The following is a 21,394-nucleotide window of genomic DNA, read 5'->3' on the forward strand; positions in this document are numbered from 1 at the left end:
GACAATAATAGCAAGGAGCTTAAACAGTAAAGCTGTGATGCCAGATATAACCCAGAAACACGGCTATCCAAGCTGTAATAACAGCAAGAAGCCAACATTATATTACAGAATGAAAACAAAACTCTGTACAGACGGATTGTGGAGAAGACAGCATTAATAACATACAAATAAAACCCAGCAGAAGAAAAATATCCCGGCTTATGGCATGTAGATGCTTGGATGGTACATCACTCAATGAGCATCTAGGTCTGGCCGGAATTGAATCTGGTCACATTGCAGATAATTCATGATCCATCACCCGGTTCTCATTGTCTCCCAGCGCCTGGTTTTATGAGCCGAGGACGCTGATTGATTAACCCCCCTGATATGACGAGACATTAAGTAAAGAAAGGCACGGTGCAGACGCATCGGTTATAATCCTTACAATTTCTGAGATCCTGGGAAGCAAAACATTTCCCATCCTTGCAGGTAATTGCTTTTCTTTAATAAAAGTGTAGTTTCCACACTACTAAGATGCACTGCGGGTGTTTCTGGCACTAGACGGTCCCAGCAAGTGTCTGGGGTTACCGTCAAGTGCTTCGTTCCTGCTGGGAACCTGCTGGAGGTATATGGATGGGCCGCTTATCTTTCATAGAAAATGTTTTATTCATTCGGAGGTTACTATGCGAGATAAACGCCGAGACGCACATCTACAACCAAATCTCGTCATTCCTGCAAACCACTGGCATTTACCTACAATCAGAGACGGTCTTATCTGCCACGTCCGCAATTCCCCTGTACACGACATAACCCAAGGAGACAAATTGGACTGCACTGCTGAGGGATACTGAAATAGAGTTAGACCTGATAAACACGCCTAGCGAGGAGATAAAGACTCTAGTGATAATGCATGACATTTCATTCCATTAGCTGAAACTGCACCATGCTGTAAAATGTAACATATTACTGTCATTCATTTAATTATTAGTTTATATATATAAAAAAATTACGCTTGGGCTTGCTTCAGCTTTCTATTACCTATAGATCTAAAACCGCACCATTATTCTAGATTTATAACAGCACTGCCATAGTCTGCATTTGATCAATAACCATGTTATTTTTATTATTATTTATTGTTTTATATAGCGCCATCAAATTCCGTAGTGCTGTACAATGGGTAGACAGGACATAACAAGTAGTATCTAACATAACAATATGACTTACAGACAACAGGTGAGGAGGGCCCTGCTCAAACAAGCTTACAGTCTAGAGTTAGCTCATAATGCAACACTATATTCCAGGGATCCCGTCTCCAGAAGGATTGACACATAGGAGAGAGTTCAGAATGATTTGAATGATAAAAATTATCAGGAAAAGCTAAGGGATCTTAATATTTATATTCACTTTATACATGGATCACTTTAGGGCAAACATCCGCTGTGTCTTGATAGCCTTGAAACAAAGCCTAGGAAAGAGGTGCAATAGCCAGATCATCACTAATGGACTGCTGTTCAATTGAGTTTATTCAACAACTGAACATCGATTACTTGCAAAGTGTCGTCCTTAATGGGACTTTTCAGCCTGAGGTTGGATAGCGGCTTATTGCTTAAGGCTTGGGGGTAGTATGTGGTTCACACAAATGATATACGGTAAGTTATGATGAGGGGAAAAAAGTGTGATGGAAAACACCTCCAGTCAGAAATAAGAAACAGCAAAGGCTTTATTAACCGCTCATATACACACACACAAACACCAATGGCCATTTCCACGCATGTAGGCAGGGATCGGACAATTGTTTCTGCAGGCTGCCAAGCTTATCTAACAATAGCCGAAGCATGCAGGGATTTTTTTTTCCTCTGTACAGTGATAACCGGCACCAACACTCATCTGCCAGTTTCTATACACACAGATCCCTGCATACGGGCAGTTTTTTTTTGTACTCCACATCAATCTATTTGTTAGACAAAGCATTTCAGTATGGATGTAGTAGTGACACTTCCATATATATAGGATGCCCGAAAGACTTGTTACTCAATGGAGGTAAATACAAATAATGTTATGGAGTAATGATTTCACAATCATTTCACAATATTTCCTATACGTGAGATGTGTGAACGCTTAGTAGTTTATCACCCAAAACAGCATATCAGAGGAAATGTTTATCCCACAGAAAATGGCCCCTAAGCCACAGCAGAATGAAAACCAAGTGCGAAGGAATGAGTCACAAGATTCTTAGGGAAGCATTTGGGAATGAGAATCCTATCTCTAGCGTCACAGGACTGTCACTGCACATTAATCTGAAGACTACACAGAAAATGTCAGCTACGCATAGACATCAATAACATTATTTCCGAGCCAGAAAGCATCAATGTTGCTTCTATTTCAAATAAATGTTTGCCGGCATTGTCAAGACCTGCTAATAAATAAAATATAAACATATAACAGAAAGCATTCATTACAAAATAAAAAAAAAATACCGTATATAAAAATAACAGTCAAGGGGCCAAGCAGAAAAAAAATAAGCCAGATTGATTTTGTTAATTTTAGGAGCCAGGAAAGTATAAATACGTAGAAATCAATAAAAACTAGCGCAACAGATAGGGCCATCAGTAAGATATCAGGTGATAGTGTTAATTCTACCATACATACGGGCATTATATCATTCAAATAATTATTGTAATTGGCATTACTAGGATGTAAGACATTGTAAATTATAGTTATATAGGTTGTAAGATTTATCAATTATAATACACATGCGCTTCATTACCAGAGAAAGGCGCGTTGCACTGAAAGGGTTAAGCAAGCAGGGGCTGCATGTCTGGTTTGTCCTTCATTGATTGAAATCATCAGTGCTGATGTTGTGGTCCAAGGAAGGAAATTAATAGCCGTGGTTACAAAACACAAAAGAACAAGCCTATGGATTATACAGAAGGAACAACTTGGCTAAACCTGAAATAAATAAATAAGCCCATGTTTGATAAGATGATAGAGTCCCATCTATAACATCTATAAATTGTCCATTTAATAATAATGTGCCTACGAAGGCATGGCGGTTTTTGGCATTGTACAAGCTATATAGGGAACATTTTATTTAAATACTAGTATTGTATTAAAAGAATATTTTTGCAAACATTACTAGATTTTTTTTGCATAATGAGTGTTCTGGGGCGGTTATCGTAGCCCACTGTACTAGACAAACTAGGAATGTTTATACCATGGGGCAGGAGGGGGCTGATGCCCCAGGCACGGCGAGGCGAAAGTTTGAGCTGCCTAGCAGCAACATCCCCAGGCCCTGCTTCCGGAATCAGATGTGACATCGGCAACTCGCAGGGCGTAAGATCACAGCCTGACTCCTTGTTCTACTGCCTGTGGCAAGCAATTGAACGTCTTGGTCTTAGTCATCCAGCCTGACACTGTGACGAGCGAGTCTATGAAGGAACAGACTCCATTAGCATTGCCATAAAGAGTCAGTTCAGTGTGGTGATTGAGCAGGGAAAGTCACCAGAAATACTGCATGCCTGGCAACAATGATAGCCTCCAGATCTGCAGATAAATTATGTTTAATGGAACAAAATAAGATAAAATAAAAAAACAGCGCTAACCTACATTATTGTACACAGCATTGTGTTTTATGCCTTTAAAGGTGAATACATTATTAAACCAAAGTTAGTAGCCCATTCCATTGTTTAAGTAAAAACAGTTAATCTTCTATTATCTTCAGGTTATGAAGCCTCTGAGCCAAACCACAAGAAAAAAAACATGGGGAGTAAGCGTTCTTATAATTTCCAGCACTCTGATGGACCCAGAAACATTAAGATGAGTCCACAAGGTGAATGCTTTGAGGGGCCGCTCATGGAAGTACAGACTGGAGAATTTTATGCCACATCTTAAAAGCAACAGAGAGGTGAAGGTGAACGATCTTCACGTCACGGTCTGTTGCTTAAAAACATATGCCAATATTTTCTTAGCTACATACATACCCGCACTCAGCATTCTTTTTTGGTATAATATTTATTAACACGGAATGGAAATATACATACATGTTTGGTTTTGGTACATGTATATTGCTTTTTATTATTTTTAAATAAAATGGCATATGTTTATTTAGTATATACTACAAGAAAAATGTAGGGTTTGGAAACAAGCGACAGGTCAGTTTCCAGTTATAACAATCCAAGGACAAAACAAAATGAATGGGCAGTGGAGAAGTTCTTATCTGCTGTGTAAATAAATGTTTATCTAGAAACTGTCATTCATTTTAAGACACCCCCCCCCATTGGGCCACTTAAAACGAGTTAAGAAAATTCCAATTCTAGTTCTAGTTCAGTTTCTGGCTTTTATTTGCAACTCCCATAAGGCACTGGTTCATTTGTATTACATCATAGTAAGAAAACTTGACATAAGACTCATACTTAATCTTAATGAACCGTCGGTAAATACAGCGGCTGTACTTTAGTCAAGAGCTATTGATACTAAAAAAAAAAAAAAAAAAGTTTCTTTAGCAGCTATGACACCATAGCCCAAACCACTTATTAACGTGGCCCTTCTCCAAATGTCACAATTTACATTTTAGGACACTAAATCAACTCTTGGCCCTTTCAAATGTTGCAAATCCAATTACAATCGCAGCCTTCAGTCACATAATGGTTTTTCTCATTCCGTTTTGGTACGGCATGAAGACCCTCCCAATACTTACGATTAATAAAAGAGCATCATGAATGACCTCATATCTATACCAGCTGTGCAGAACTCTGGTCCTTGGGGGCCGAAAACAGACCAGGAAATCTGTGTATCACTGGTAGCCATATATTACAGGGTCTACTGGCTGTGCTCGACCCCGGAGCTACATATTCATAGTTTTTACAACAGTTTCTACACACACACACGCGCATGCGCACACACATGCTATATACAGCCCTTTGTGTACTGTGTAATACAGAAATAATCAATGCCCTCATTAAACTGGACTGCAACCTTACAAAGGGTACAATCAAATCTGCCTCCAGCTCTTCCAGCGGTTTTCTATAATTATTTTTAATAATACATTTCCATTTACCTGTTTTTCTCGTTTTATAGCATTTAGTAATTGTTAACCATTCACCTGCATTCAGACACCTCCTGTGCACGTTCTGCTTCAGCAGAGAAGTTAAGTTAAAAAACATAACTAAATGCTCTTTTGAAGGCTCTCTCTAAATCGCCTACTCAGATGATGACTTTATGTTCTAGTTTTGGAACGTTTACATACATTTAAAAGGTTTAATCGTGTCTCACTTTCTCATCTAATGATTGCAATGAGTAAAAAAAAAAAATCTTACTGTAAAAAGAGACAAGATCATCATATCTGTACGTTAACATATAAAATATATTATCTTTAATTTATATAGCGCCTGCAATTTACACAGCGCTTCTTACAATATATACATTCAAAACTAGAACTGACAGACCGAGACAAACCTATACATTAAACAGGAACACATAAAAATGATTAATGGATCACGAGCAAACATTTGCATACTGTGATGATCTGAAGTATTTTTATCCCCATGCAAATGGCAAAATAAGAAAAATATATCTATAAATAGCCAATAGTATACATAGAAACGAAAACATAATTATCATCACAAAAACCACCAAATGATGGTAAAAATGCACATCAGCCCAAATTCCAGAAAACTTGGCAGGGTGGCCTTCAGTGACATATAACGAGAGACAGAAACGAGCGAAAGAGGTGGGGGGGGGCAGAACGAATAAAGGGAAAAGGGTAATGAGAGAGATGGATACAGAGATACATACGGATTCTGTTTTGGTTTTCATGGCTACCAACGCTACGTAGACATTCATAGACAACCTAAGTGTAAAGTAAAGACTTCTGCCGTCTTGCAAGGACTTTTCCGTCATAAAAAATGATCTAGTCTGTTCCCAAAGTGACAAATGTCTGTAGCGCACACAGAGCTATTTCCAGCTGGCTATTAGATGCCTGCAGGCTTCCCGGAGAGAAGCAATCAAAAGAGATGAAACTTTCGAAAATAAGAATAAGAGTTAAATAACGAAGCTGGCTTACCTTCTTTGAGAGCTTTGTCCATGTTGTGGGAAATCACCACTCTTCGTGGCTGGCTGGGTTCATGTGTAGACGGCACAATCTGAAACAAAGGATAAAAACTTATCAAACAGGGCTTTTACTGCGCATGCAGACTTCATAGCATAGCGAGTTAGTGAGTTAATTACCGTAACTTGTTTTTTTTTTTTAACAGTTCAAAATTATATATGAATACTCTTTTCTCTCTCCAATGTATTGGTTAACCCACAATCATTTAAACGTGAATTCAACTATAATAATAAAAGTAACACCTCAATTCTATGTGGTCTGTTAACGGGCTGTGACTTAGTAAGACTCCCGGCATTTTTTTTTATTATTATTATTATTTTTCAAAAATATTCTGCCATTTTTTTGTTTTCTTAACAGTTCCAGTACTTAGCATAATATGTTTTTTAGGCAGCTGCATATTAGCCATTTATCTGCGTTGAAAGTTATCGCAGCAAATCTATTAGACAAACTGACTCCACATAGTGTCCGTGGTAAACGACAGAATGTCTCAGTGTTAATCACCCAGCCTGACACCTTGACTAATGAAAGTCTATGGAGGAACAGACTTCATTAGCACTGCCATAAAGAATCAGCTCAGTGCGGTGATTGAGCAGAGAATGTCACCCAAAATATCACATGACTGACAACAATGGCCGCCTCCAGGAAAAGTTTGTTGGAGCAAAATGAGACTAGGTTTTTGTCAATGTCAGCCTACATTACTCTATACAGTACTGTATATTAAAGTATATGTTTAATATATTATCCCATGAGACTATCCTTTTAACAGTGCTTACCATGACAGAAGTTAATGCCACCCGTGCAAACCTCACATAATTGTGATTTATACAGTTGCTAGAAATTTGGCCACCACAATTTAGAGATGATTTGTCCTCATTTTAATGTGCTCTCTCTCTCTCTTTTATTTTTTTAAAGTTACATTTTGAAACCACAGAGCTATACAGTGTAAGCCATAGAAAGAGAGAAAGCAGTTTTGGTTACGATGATACCTTTATTGGCAAATTAGACATATAATAGATTGCAAACTTTTGAAACTATCTAGGTCTCTTCTTCAGGCTAAAATGAGCAGTTTGAAGTTAAGGTTTTATCACAGAACCATGAAACATGCTACATCTCATTTACCTTCATTACAAAGGACCAACTCTGGTGATGCCAAGTTGTCTCTGCATAATGTGCCGTTAACAAGGTAAATCCACCTTATTTAACTATGTAGGATGCAGGGCAGTCTGCGCACATCTCCTGACCCAAGGGGGGAGGTAGAGAGATCATAATGATTTACAATAAATACTGGGTTGTGAGTACCATGGATGCCATTGTGTTCCAATACCACCAGCGCTGCCTCAAACATTCTATTTCAGAAAAAATCATATCAAATGTGGCTCCGTTTAAATCCCAGTAACAAACGTATCCACTTAGAGACCATCAGTATCTCTAAATGCCACTCTGGACTGGCATTGCACAGCTAAAGTCTACCTACCCTCAATACAGAAATCAGGACACACACTAGCAAGAAACAGGGCAGAGTCAAAACGATGGATATACTGTAGACTTAAGAATATGAAAGCGATTATGTCACATTTCCCAAATGTAATGAGATTAAAATAATCAAATCTCACGTAGTACATATGCACCTTACATCTATACCATTGGAGGAATTATTTCAATGTTCTCAGGCCATGAAGGATCCACATTGCCTTCTCATCTCTACTATAAAGCTTCTAATCATTGCTGGTTCTGGCAGCATTGTAAGGTGGCGAGGTGAGGAGAGACTTCCGGACAGAAAACTATAACTCCCAACAGTCCTATTTTTTTGCGAGACTGTCCTTGTACCCCAGGAATTTGCCCCATAGTCCCTCTTTTGCAGGCAGTGGGGATTAAGAGCCAGTTAGAAGATCCTCTCATCTCCCTTGACTGGCCCAGGGGGCTGTAAAACACAATGGAAGTCTGTGCCACTCTACTGTAGCAACCATGGGGCCGCCTTGAGACCCTCTGCAACAGAAAGCCGTAGGGTGGCTCTTTGGGTGGGTGGCCACACCGCTGGCCCCCACCAACTCTTTCCTATAACCATCCCCAACACAGGGGGCCCCCATTTGGACACCTGTAATGCTGGCAGATACGGAAAACGGACAATAATTCCTGGTATATGAATATTCTTTAGCGCAATTAAAAACAAAATCTATATTCCCTAGCAATTTAGTTATTTAGTTATGTTCCCTTAAAACATATCCAGAAACGTGTAAATCTACTGTGAGATTTACGAACATTTTTTGAAGTAAACAATGCTACATTTTCAGGATCGTGTTGTCCTTTGCGAACTTAGGGGAATTTGTTATAATTAGAACAAAATAAAAGGATATGAAAGATTTAGATCAAAAGGTTTAGTTTGTCCTTGTTAAGAATACACACACCCAGAATAACTGCACGTGTAAAGCAACAGGAAATAACACAGAAGTTTGCTTCGCTTGAACATCAAGAAAAGGAGCAGTCACGTCTCCCTCTGCCAAGTACTTTCAGCTGTGTATCCAGCACAAATCATTTACTTATTATCAAAAATGTTATATTACATTTTATATACTTGAGAGCAAACCTTAGTATTCAATAATAAATACAACGGTAACGTTAACGACCTCATATGCTCCAAGAACATCACCTGACACGTTTCCACCGGTTACTGGAGTTAATCATAGGCCCTATGCAGCCTCGCTCTACTATGCATCCGAATCCCACTCCTGGAAAATAAAAATTGGTGGCACACCGGCAAATGTCTGGTGATGGATAGGGCTGAACATACTTAAAGACACTGCCATTCTGTGGCTGATGGATCCTGCAGTGTGTGGCTGGATAAGTCCACTGGCCTTAAAACCAACAGCCCTGTTTACATTTATGGTTAGGCTTGCTACCTTGTGCCAAGGTGTTCCACGGATACTCAGATAAAACCATGTCCCGGGTGAAATTTCTCAGTGACAAGGAAAGAGAGAGAAAAAGGAGACATGCAAATGAAAAGAGAGAAAGGAGAAGATGACATAGAAACAGAAGAGGGAGAAGATAAAACAAAGGAAGAGAGGAGACAGAACAAAACAAGAACATGGAATGAAAGGCAACAAAAAATAGAAAAGAAAATTGAAGAGAAAAAATAAGAAAGAAGAGAAAATAAAAGAAGAGAGAATAACGAAAGAGAAAAGAAAGGAAGGAGAAGATGAGAGGGATGCAAAGAAGAATAAAAACAGAGAACAGAAGACATTTTGACCCTCAGCAGCTGCAACAGAAAAACACACATTTTACATCTTAAGAAAGAGCAAAAGCTGCCAACAGTTTCAGTGCTCTGGACCATGCCAGACATCCACTTCTTTGCACAGAATGTGCACTACCAGGACTGGGTGTCATCTCCACAGTCTACAAATCTCAAGCTTCAATATCTCAACTTTCCTCCCAAGGATGGACGCTGAATGTCGCCTCACCATATGCTCTCCAGGGCCCTGCTAAATGTGGCAATCAGCCATTCTCCAAACCCTATGTATGGTGGGCCTGCGCTCATTTGTAAAGATTAAGGAAAGATGTTCATAATATAATAAGCTCAGCGGCTCTGCCCAGGGGCTCCCCACTTTTGACTCAGTCCTCCCTCTTGTTCCTCCCCATGTTTTTTTTCTTTTTTGGGTTTATAAGCTACAGACTGAAGCATACCGATTGTGTCTCATAATGCCTTTCTAGTCCATCTTCTCCCCAAGGATTTAATAAAGAAAAAATTCTCCTTAAAAGGGTAAAATTTATGACGTCTGCTCGTATAACTGGTTTCTATCACTGTTCCTCACAGTCCCAAGCGGCAAACGTTTGCGTCACTAATGCCTAAAATAGCTATTGAACAGTGCTCAACTACAGAAAAAAGGAATAATCGTTATATTACTAATAATAGTCCTACTAATAATACTAAAACAGATTAGCGATAGTAAAAGTATAATAAATGTACACACTGGTGAAATAAAGAAACCTCACAAGGCCTTTTACTATCCAGGCAATCGTATCTGTAGACTGCAGCATCGCATTAAAGAAGAACATGTTAAAAGATGCTCACGTATCAATCGAAGGTTCAGCATCTATACCACAAAGCATTTTAGTAACAAGCAGTACTTTATTTTTGTTGGGAATAGCCAAGCATAAAACAAGCCTGGTCTATGTTATCGCCAAACCATACTGTAGAGTTAAAAACAAAATGATTTTGCTTTCGCACGCTAGCTATAAACAGACTGCCTGCTACGCCAACTCCAGCATATTAAAGAACATTGCTGAGTGCGCAGCTTCATTAAGCAATATCATTATTTACTATCATTGCGAGCACGGGCTCCGAGCGTAAGCCTCCAGGCATTTCCGCAGCTGCACCTGCTCGGTAATGAATGCGAAGGGAACAGGGAACCACAGCCGGTTTCTTAAATGGGAAGTACGACATATTTGTGAATAAAATATATCAGAGAGATAATCCATGAAAATGCATTACAGGGACACTTTAACGCATACGATAGCCGCAGGGTCCCAGGAAATTTTTAATGCGCCCCTTCTTGAGATTCTGCAGAATTCCTCCATATGCTTTTGCCTCTTTCCCCGCTCCCCAGCTTGCAGGAAACGCGTTCAGCCAAATGCATGGAAAAAGTTCTCTAACATCATGCATTAGAAATAAAAGAACGTTGGGGACTAAACTGTTCTTTTAACTAATGATACAAAAACTGCCTCTGAATTCTGTTGTATCAAATGTTGGTGTCTCGGGTTAAAGGTATATAATAACACACATAGCTCTACACATCGTCTTGGGCTTGATGCCCATGCACTCCCTGCAAAACCAATGCCCAAAGAGCCCATAATGTATATTACCGCCACCTATATGGGTCGATAGCGCCATTTCAAAGCAGTTCTTACTCTATAATCAAGGCATTTACATTTAGTACATGGAAGCTTAAAACGGGAACAAGAGAAACTGTAGATATTCGATACAAAAATCAAGCGCGTACACAAGAGCGTAAATAATCTGAGGTCTAGAGCAGTGATGACTGCAATATGCGATTACAAAAAGGGCTTCTTACTGACATACATCAGAAATGAAGTCAATGTGTCTACAAATACCTCCATCTGCAGGAGAGGAACCCCATGGAAAAATTGGCTCCCCTTCCCCCGACACAGAATTAACAAAAGTAGTCCTGACGTCCCTTACTGTGACGCGGAACCCTGAAGCTTTTGCAATCTTTATATGCAATTCATTAAACAAAAATGTCAACATGTTGTGTGTAAATTCCAAGCTTTTGTCACTAGCAATCTAATCTCTCGATTTAAGGAGCATTATAAAACGAGCAGGAATTTGGGAAATCCTTATACCAAGAAACATTATTTATTGCCAAGAAACACAGGGGTCAAGTTGGGACAACCAAGAAAAAAAGAGCAATATCGTGCCCAGATACAAGCAATTCAACATAATGCAGACAATCTGAAAACATATTCTGCGTTACAAAGCAATCATCTATACATACGTACTACCGTGTTTCCCCGATAGTAAGACACCCCCGATTGTAAGACGTATCGGGAGTTTCAGAGGGGTCGGCTAATATAAGCCGTACCCCGAAAGTAAGACATATGTCTTACTTTCGGGGAAACACGGGGGATTTGCCTACGGCCTACGGCCGCATTAACGCAGGGCATAAGGGGCGCCTGCCCCTTAGGCCCGCCGCACCTGCGACCGGGTCCGCCACTCTAAGGGGCCGGGAAGTCCCCACCAAGGCCGGCCTTACGTGTCTGCGGCCGCACAGGATTTAAATTAAAACATCGGGGTTTTTTTTTTAACTTTATTTAACATCCTCCATGTTAAATAAAGTTAAAAAAAACTTTATTTAACATGGAGGATGTTAAATAAAGTTTTTTTAACTTTATTTAACATGGAGGATGTTAAATAAAGTTGAAAAAACCCCCCGATGTTTTTATTTAAACCCTGTGCGGCCGCAGACCCCTAAGGCCGGCCCCTTAGAGCAGGGCCGACCTTTGGGGTGTGCGACCGCACAGGGCGCCACACTCCAGGGGGTGCCAACCTGCGGCACCCGGCACCCCTCCAGAGACGGACAGTAATGTCCGCCGCTGGAGGAGCAGGCTCGCAAGGGAGCGGTATCGGAGGTCTTTAACAGACCTCCGGCTCCCTTGAGTGATTTTAAGCCGGGTTCAACCCGGCTTAAGATCACTCAAGGGAGCCGGAGGTCTGTTAATGACCTCCGATACCGCGCTCCCTTGTGATCCCCGCGGCAACAGCTGTTGTGCGCCGGGGTTTCTTGTCAGATCCCGGCGCACAACACTGAAGCCGCGCCCACCGCTGTCCGTGCCCTCTGACCCGGAAGGAGACAAGAACTGAAGAAGAGGAGCGAAGAGGAGGAAAAGAAGCTGAAAGAAGAAAGGAAAGGTAGGAAAGCATTAAGTGAGAGTGGATTGGTGTATATGTGTGTGGATTAGTGTATATGTGTGTGGATTTGTGTATACGTGTGGATTGGTGTATATGTTAATTTTATGGTTAAAAAAAAAATTGGACAATTTTTTCCCAATATAAGACATACCCCGAAAGTAAGACATAGTGGGGCTTTTAGGGATAAAAAGAAAGTAAGACACTGTCTTACTTTCGGGGAAACACGGTATATGTTCAGTTTATACTATAGTCAAAGAGTTTGAAGGAACGGCCTTGCATGCCAAATCAACAAGTATTTACCAAAGTTCAAACAAATATGGGTTAAGTCAGATTTTGGTTTCTTAAGTCGTAGCGTACAGGTACAAAACAGGTATTTAAACCAGCAGTTACACTCCGGGAGCACAAAGTCTATAGCAAGATCGTCACAATGTCAGCCGTCTTTAGTGGCTTCCATTGGACCATACTCTAGAATCAAACGTGGCTAAGGGATTAGCTTCTAAGTTATTCAGGCCAAGTAGGACCCAGTGTCATCCTGCAAAACCCCAAGAATCACCACCAAAAGGGGTTTATTCACTAAAGAACGAGTTGGCAGGATGGCTGCAGTTTCAACTCACTGAATTCACTACGAATTAGCCAAGCCCTCCTTGGCTAATTTATCTAAGAATGAGTCGGCCCTGCATAATGCATAGATCAATCAACGAGGTGACATGAAATCTCACTGATTTAAATATTCTTCATGCAAGGCCAACCAAGCTATTCTTGCATTTTAAGTACACTGGAGTTGGCCCTTCAAAACCTGAAATGAAGTAGGGCTGCAACTAACGATTATTTTAATAATCGATTAGTTGGCCGATTGTTTTTTCGATTAATCGATTAATCGGATAAAAAAAATGAATGTAAATTTTTCATTTATTTAAAATAATTTACTAAACAAATGATGTTAAATACAAACAGCAGAATAAAAAAACTTTGATAATACATTTCTTGTCTTTATTTCCCAACCAGCCCCCCAATATATGCACATTTGAGCCCAGGCTTGCTACGCTGCCTCCCAGACATGCCATGCTGCCCCCCCACATATGCCACGCTGCCTACCACAGCACTCCACGCTGCCTCCCACATCTGCCACTCCACACTGCCTCCCACATCTGCCACGCCACGCTGCCTCCCACATCTGCCACGCCACGCTGCCTCCCACATCTGCCACTCCACTCTACCCCCCACATGCCACTGTGCCTGATACGCCTTATACCCCCTGAAACACCACTCCATCCTCCCCAGACATGCCACCCTGCCCTCCCCACATATGCCACGCCATGCTGCCTCCCACATCTGCCACTCCACAATGCCTCCCACATATGCCACGCTGCCTCCCACATCTGCCACTCCACGCTGCCTCCCACATCTGCCACTGTGCCTGATACGCCTTATATCCCCACTCCATCCTCCCCAGACATGCCACCCTGCCTCCCAGACATGCCACTTCTCTACCCCCAGATATGCCTTATACACCCTGATACACCACTCCGTCCTCCCCAGACATGCCACACTGCCCTCCCCACATATGCCTTATATACTGTATATGCCTTATAACCCCAGATATGTCACTTCACTGCCCCCAGGATTTAGAGTCCCCTAAATTAACCCTAAACTCCCCATTAACCATAACTGCCCCTAAATTAACCCTTAACACCCCCTTAACCACAGCATCCCCTAAATTAACCCTAAAGACCCCATCAACCACAGCATCCCCTAAATTAACCCTAAACACACCATTAACCACAACTGCCTCAAATTAACCCCAAACACCCCATTAACCACAGCTGCTCCTAAATTAACCCTAAACACCCTATTAACATAACTGCCCCTAAATTAACCCTAAACACCCAATTAACCATAACTGCCCCTAAATTAACCCTAAACACCCCACTAACCATAACTGCCCCTAAATTAACCCCCACCTCCCCTAACTTTCAGTAGCCCAAATTATATATATATATATATATATATATATATGTACACATTATATATATATATATATATATATATATATACACATATACTTACAGTTAGATGAGTGTCACAGCCATGTGGTTCTGGCCTGGAGAAGGAAGGGGCGGGGCCAGTTGTCAGTGATTACAGGGAGGGGGAGTAAGTAGGAGCTGCTGCTGTGAGACGGTGAGTCAGACTAAACGGATTATATAATGAGGGGGATTTTTCAGAGCGTTTGCTCTGAAAAAACCCTCATTTTATAATCGATAATAATCGATTCAACTAATCGATAATGAAATTCGTTGCCAACGAATTTCATTATCGATTATTATCGATTTTATCGATTAGTTGTTGCAGCCCTAAAATGAAGTCAGGGAGATGATACTGTCAAGCCCACTTTAGTGAATAAACCCTACTTTTCTTTAACCCCCTTTGTGATAGCACTATTTGTGACAAGGGCTGTTTTATCATTTCTGTGGTGTTTGTATTAAGCTGTAATTTTCTTCTCATTTACTGTATACACACAAATTATATATTGTTTTTGGGGACAAGGACTAGCTCCCTTTGTTCATAAGGGGGAATATTAAGCCCCAAACTATCTTGACTAGATGTATCTGTGAACCGACCAACGTCAAAATCTGACACTATGTCGGTGGTCTCAGAATCTGTGCTGCATCATACTAAAAAAGTTTATAGAGAAATGAATCCCTAGTCGGTAATAACTGCGTAAATTGTTGGCGCTATATAAATAACAGATAATAATAATAATAAAGAAATATACAACAGGCTTCAATTTGTACAAAACGCTCCCTTTCCCCAAAGTGAGCACGGGGTTTACAAGAATGTGTGAGGCTGGTATTTCAGAGGACGAGCCATAATATAAATTATTAATGCCGGTCTGCGGTCCATGCAGTCATCTCGTGTGCAAAACGGTTTTTGTTCAGCTCTTGTTTCAAAAGCTGAGATTTCAGTAGCTGAGAATTTGCCCAAAGTCAATCACAACTGCAAGATGAAACGTGCTCCATTTAGCTCACATGATGTATGTGGGGTTTAAATATTACAAACTATTAATCCATACAGGTGGGTTTGTCCAAGAGACTCAGGATCATGCAGACAATTTATATTTCACATCAGTATTCATCAGACCATTATTGTTATCTTTTATTTATACATAGCCAATAATTTATGCAGAGCTTCTTACAGCAGGTATATCTAAGGGGAATGATGAGACTAGAATAGACAGACTAAGACACACCGATACATTAGGTAGGCCCTGTGTTCAATCTTACAAACTAGAGAATTCCCAAATAAGTACCTTGTATCTGCATTCTGTAGCCGGCTTGCTACAATATACAAGTACCGATATTTAGCAAGTAACAAAAACACAAAGCCTAAAGCCACAAAGGGGACATAGGGTTCAGGCAATGAGTACGTTTTCCCTAAAGCCATTGCTACTGAAGGCATCCCTGTGGCCATGTATGGTATCGCAAGCAAAACATACAGTGAAGATTCAGGCAGTGTCCCTGTCCCTCTTGCCAGCCCTCTCCGGCATACCAAAGAACCCTAACTAAATTGGTTTCAAAGCAACCCCAGAGACCGAGAACTGTTCTACACAGACTTCAAGCTTACCATTGTTTATGCTTAAGACCACAATACATAATCTTAAATAGATCTAATTATTCATACCTATAAACAAAGATGAAAAGTTAATGGCAGGAATGAAGGTGGTTGAATTCAAATATTTCCTTATGCCATATAATTTTAGGATTTCCATAAGGACAGGGGTGTATGGTTAACACATCAGGTAAGTTGCTAAAGATGGCAATAAGCCTTCTGAGCATCCAAATTGAGACACATTTTTTCCATTTGGGATTTTGGCCAACATACATACATACATACGCTAGCGTTGGATTTGGGCAACAACCCTATAAACATTTTATCCCTAGAGAAACCTGTATATTTTTTCCAGTTAAGCCATTCATAGATACCTAGTATCAGGTATGTTAGAAAAATATAAAAAGTGGCTTGTAGCTGGGGCAACTGTGGCATCACAATGACTGATCCCTGCATGTTAGCAGGGATCAGGTTTTTTTTTCCCTGCATGCAGCCAGTTGACATCTCTTATGGTAGTGAGCAGTCCTATTAGGCTGCCTAAAAGTAGATCAGCAGCTCTCTCTTCGCTCTAGATGAACGCTTTCCTCTTTAATGACATGGGAAGATAAAGAAAAGCTTTACATGCCATTCTGAGCCCAGTTTGCCAGCTACATATAGCATTCAAGCTTTAAAACATGTGATCCTTTTCTCTGAACACCTGTGCAGTATTTCCTGCTTTCAGTTATTGTTCCACACAAGGCTATGCAAAACAAGAAGATAATGACCACATGGCGATGCACAGATATTATATTAATTCCTACATAAAATAATTCAACAGATTCATTTTCTAAGCGTGGTTATTTGAAAGCCCTCAAGCGTATTCACAAACCAAGGCCTACTTTGTGAGAAAAGGTTTGTGGATACAATGTAGCATTATAGATATGCTGGTATATACAAAAATATACCGCACGTGTCAATATGAAAATCATACTTTTATCTGATATAAGACAACCCCAGACATCTTAGAAAATTAAATATAAACACGGATAGACTTTACTGATAAAATCAACACTCTATGGTATGTTTTGGGTAAGAACGTGATAAGGAAGGTTCCACTTAAGAAAATAGCTCCACAACCAACTACAATGAAGTCCTGCCACCATGTAGATGAAACCATAATTTAAAGCTACCTACAACCAACAGTGTATTCTGGCCTCAGTCAACTAGGCCAATGACGGCTGGTCCAAAGTGCAGCAACACCCGTGCGTCATAACAGGGAGCCAGTTGGTGTCTTGGGCAGTCAGGCTTTCTGTAGTACCCCTGCTCAGCAGAGCTGCTGAAAGGGCAATCAATGATCTCCCCACCTTGCCCGTAAACACTATGGAGGACTGTGATGTATCAGCACACCCTCCAGAGTTCATTTCCAACAGTGCGGCACGTCCTGGCGCTCAGAAGTAAGGATGGCGGTGCAGAGGGGGCAGCTGGTGGCCCTGGCCTGGCTTAGGCCTTGGGGTGCGTCGAAGGTTAATACCCCACTCCCTACAGCTGTTAGGTAATCAATGTAACTGGTGCAGATATATAAACTTTAAAGGTCTGAGGGAAGCTGCCATCAGAATTCTTGACAATAAGAATATTTTTTCCCCATAATAAGCTCAGTACCACGATACAGTAAATTTGATACAGCATGCAAAAAGAAATTAAATTAGAAGATATTGCAAAGAACATATTTCAATTTACAGTACGGCTGTAATTAATCTGTTATTAAGATTTCATTCGATTCCCTACATTTGTGAAAGAATCAGCGTTCAAATGGATTTTGTATTTAGTCCTATGTCATTCAATTAGTTGCCAATTGCATTAACTGACCGCCAGTACTAGTCAATTAAGCATATTCTTCCAATACATTCTTTTGTGCTGAGCATATAGAGCTCAGTTATTTTTCACAGATACGGGACAATAGCCTGGTTTATCAAGGTTTTTTTTGTTTTAAAAGAAAAACGGGGAAACAAAAAAAAAAATATTTTTAACATCCCTTCTCTCTTAAAACATGCCAGTGGTTTCCATGGGGATCTACTTCAAGTACTCTACTTAAAAAGAAAAGGATTTAATATGAGAAGGGAAATAGTTTTTTTTGGTTTTGTTGTTGTTTTTTTTTTTTTTTTTTTTTTTTTTGAAAGGCATAAAGGATGCTGAAAGTTAAAACGAATTTTAAATTGCGGGCTTTGTAATTGGATGTCTGTTCTATTTATTCTACAAAGAAAAGCTGAAATACCATCGACTTATGATTCCCATCCACAACTTAGCACAGCTGTGTACATTTTTCAGTAGACCTATTTTTGAATGTAGCATTACCGTACTTGCTTGATTATAAGACGACCCGATTATAAGACAACCCCCCGAGATTTGAATATTAATTAAAACAGAAAAAGCCTGAATATTAGACTACCCTATAGGAAATAGTAATAAAAACTATGATTCAGAAAAATGCATTTCTTGTCTTTATTTCCTTTTATTTGCCTACACCCCCCCCCAGTTATGCACACCTGGCCCCTGGCTTGCCACTCTGCCCCCAGATATGCCTTATACCCCCATTATGCCACGTTGCCTCCCTGATAAGCCTTATACCCCCTATATGCCACTCTGTCCCCCGATATGCCAATGCATCCCCAGACTTGCCCCCCATGCTTCAGACACCCCTGTGCCTAGTGGGGGCAGCTGGCAAACATCTGCACAATGCATGCAGACAACCTCTGCTGCTGAACGGCACTTCCACCAGGGCTTCTATGAAGGAGCACAGGAGGGTCATGTCACGCCGGCACTCCGTCACAGAAGCCGCAGTGGAAGTGTCGGGCAGCAGCAGAGGTTGTCTGGACGCATCGAACAGACGTTCACCGACTGCCAGAGAAGTGGATCCAGGTCCCCTGCAGCGCTGCATTGGATCTGTATCTAGTCTTATAGTTAGACGTCTATTTGAGATCGGATTATAAGACTACCTGCAAACGCAGTAATTTTGTAATACTGTAACCACCATAATGTCATGGCTTCCTCAAATTATCAGACCACTACGCAGACCATATGGAAAAAGTGATAGCCAAGAAGTGGACTCAACACTACAGGAAGAGGCTGTTGACTTTTGATAAGAATTCACTCTGCAAGTTGTTTGATTCTGAATATCCCGCCGTATAGAATATTAATTCGTACAATTCGTACACTTTTACTTTAATATCATTTACAGATATATTCCAAGATTCTACCTACCATATCTGGAATGAAAAATTTAGACAATATTTCAAATAATATTTAATGTATAAATTTGTGTGCTTCGTTAGTTGGTTTTGAGGATTAAATGCAACTGTCTGCTGAACAAAAAAAGGGTTTTCTAAAGATCTTTGCTTAATATTTATCTCAATTTGTTATATGATATGCTATTTGTTCTGCTGCCACTTTTAACATTTCTAGCATAGCTTTGTTCTTTCGCCACTACCATTCATCATGTGATTTAATATGTACATTCGAGTCTATAAAAACACATACATTTTAGTGACTGAACAATTGAGTACTTCACTGTGTCCGGGTGCCATTCCCCATCACAGCCCATTGATAAGAGAAAAGTGCACAGCTAGACCTTTTACTGCCAGTGATCGCAAAACAAATATGTTCTGCCTAAAATGTGTAATGGCTGTATTATATAAAATACAATACATATATCATATCGTCTTGAATATATAGGCCGCACCCCTAAAGCTTGATATTTCTTTAAAAAAATGTAATGTAATACTAGAAAGCTAAAAACATAGTATTCTCTCACTCAGTCACCTTATCTGCTGTCTTCCCTTGTACCTGTGAGTTCAGTCTTCACTCACTTTCTGCAAACATATTCGCCAAATTGGAGGAACGGGGGAGAGGCTGTCCCCGTGACTCCGCTCATTTGCGGCGGTACCTTATTATTTTAGCCACTCAATGTTGTTTTTGGACCTTGAAACACGTGATTTTAGATGTTCAACAATCCTATCATTTAACAGTTCCCATTAATTTCCCTACTACGGATGTAAGGCTTACTGGCCTGTAGTTACATGACTCCTCCCTTGTAAATGGACCACAACATTTGCTAATTTCCAATCTTCTGGGACTACTCCTGTTAAAAATGATTTACTAAATAAATCCGTTAACAGTTAACTAAACTCCTTTAATAATATTTATCATAGACAGCTGAAGTAGAAATTCTTCCTCGATATCAAATGACTCGTTCGTCTTTTTTCCTAACCAAGGTCCCTTTCCTTAATTTTCATCCGTAAAAACTGAACAGAAATACTCATTGAGGCAGTCAGCTAGCGCTTTATCCTCTTCTATATAACTTCCTTCTTTCATTATTAAGCTAACTAATCCTTGTTTTACTTTCCTTTTCTCATTTATGTATCTAAAAATGTTTTTATCTCCCTTTGTTACTGACAGGGTTATTTTCTCTTCTGCGTGTGCTTTGGCAGCTCTTATAACTTGCTTTGCCTCTTTCGGCCTAATCTTACAGATCTGTCTATCTTTCTCACTCTGGGTTTTTTATAATTACTAAATGCTAACTTTTTGTAGTTTGCTAGTTTGGCCACTTCTGTCGAGTACCACGGTGGTTTCTTTCATTTTTTTTCTCTTACTGACCAGCCTAATACAAATTTTAAATAATCCCATTTCTTCTGGACACCATTTAAAGGGCCCCCAGTCTGATAATGACTTTACGCATATTCTCATTTTAAAATCCAGCGGTTTCACTGACGTCTGCTGGAAACACCCCTAATGCAAGGGAAAATGTGCGGAAAGTTCCCAGGTACGGGCCTAGGGTGGTAGGTCCAGAGAGCGGCAGTCCCCAGGTACAAAACCCTATTGGGCGATCAAGCCCCCATTGGCCTGCTGCACAATGTTCCAATAATCTCTCCAACCAGCCTATTTATGTTATGGTGGCTCTGTCGGCTCAGCAATGCCTCCATTGGCTTCATTAAAAGGCGATGTGTGCCTTTAAGAAACAGGGCGCCGGAATATAACATCCTATCCCAGTGCTCAGTTCCTTAAGGGTTAATATCTCCTTTCACTGTATTTGAGGCATCGACCACGGAGGAGGAGGCAGCCTCAAAGGTGGACACATCACTGCATATAACACACAGATACATGGGACACATCACTGCATATAACACACAGATACATTTTTGTGCTCCAGCCGCACAGTATTTATGCCGATTTGAATGTCAGTGGAAGTTTGGAACAGCTATGGAATCAGCAGAGCGTTGGTGACCTTTATGCACCGTGCGCCTCAGCAC

At 40.4% G+C, this 21,394-nt stretch overlaps 1 protein-coding gene across 4 annotated transcripts in view; it reads right to left on the reverse strand.

The window, feature by feature from the left end:
- SNX25 (sorting nexin 25) overlaps positions 1–21,394 on the reverse strand; it is a 67,453-nt gene that overhangs the window by 35,346 nt on the left and 10,713 nt on the right. For all 4 annotated transcript variants that reach the window (XM_053459140.1, XM_053459155.1, XM_053459147.1 and 1 more), the window contains exon 2: positions 6,041–6,119. In XM_053459140.1, the coding sequence (XP_053315115.1) occupies positions 6,041–6,119 (79 nt within the window). The remainder of the gene's footprint in view (positions 1–6,040; positions 6,120–21,394) is intronic.

This window comes from Spea bombifrons, chromosome 1, assembly GCF_027358695.1.
Source record: "Spea bombifrons isolate aSpeBom1 chromosome 1, aSpeBom1.2.pri, whole genome shotgun sequence".
NCBI lineage: Eukaryota > Metazoa > Chordata > Amphibia > Anura > Pelobatidae > Spea > Spea bombifrons.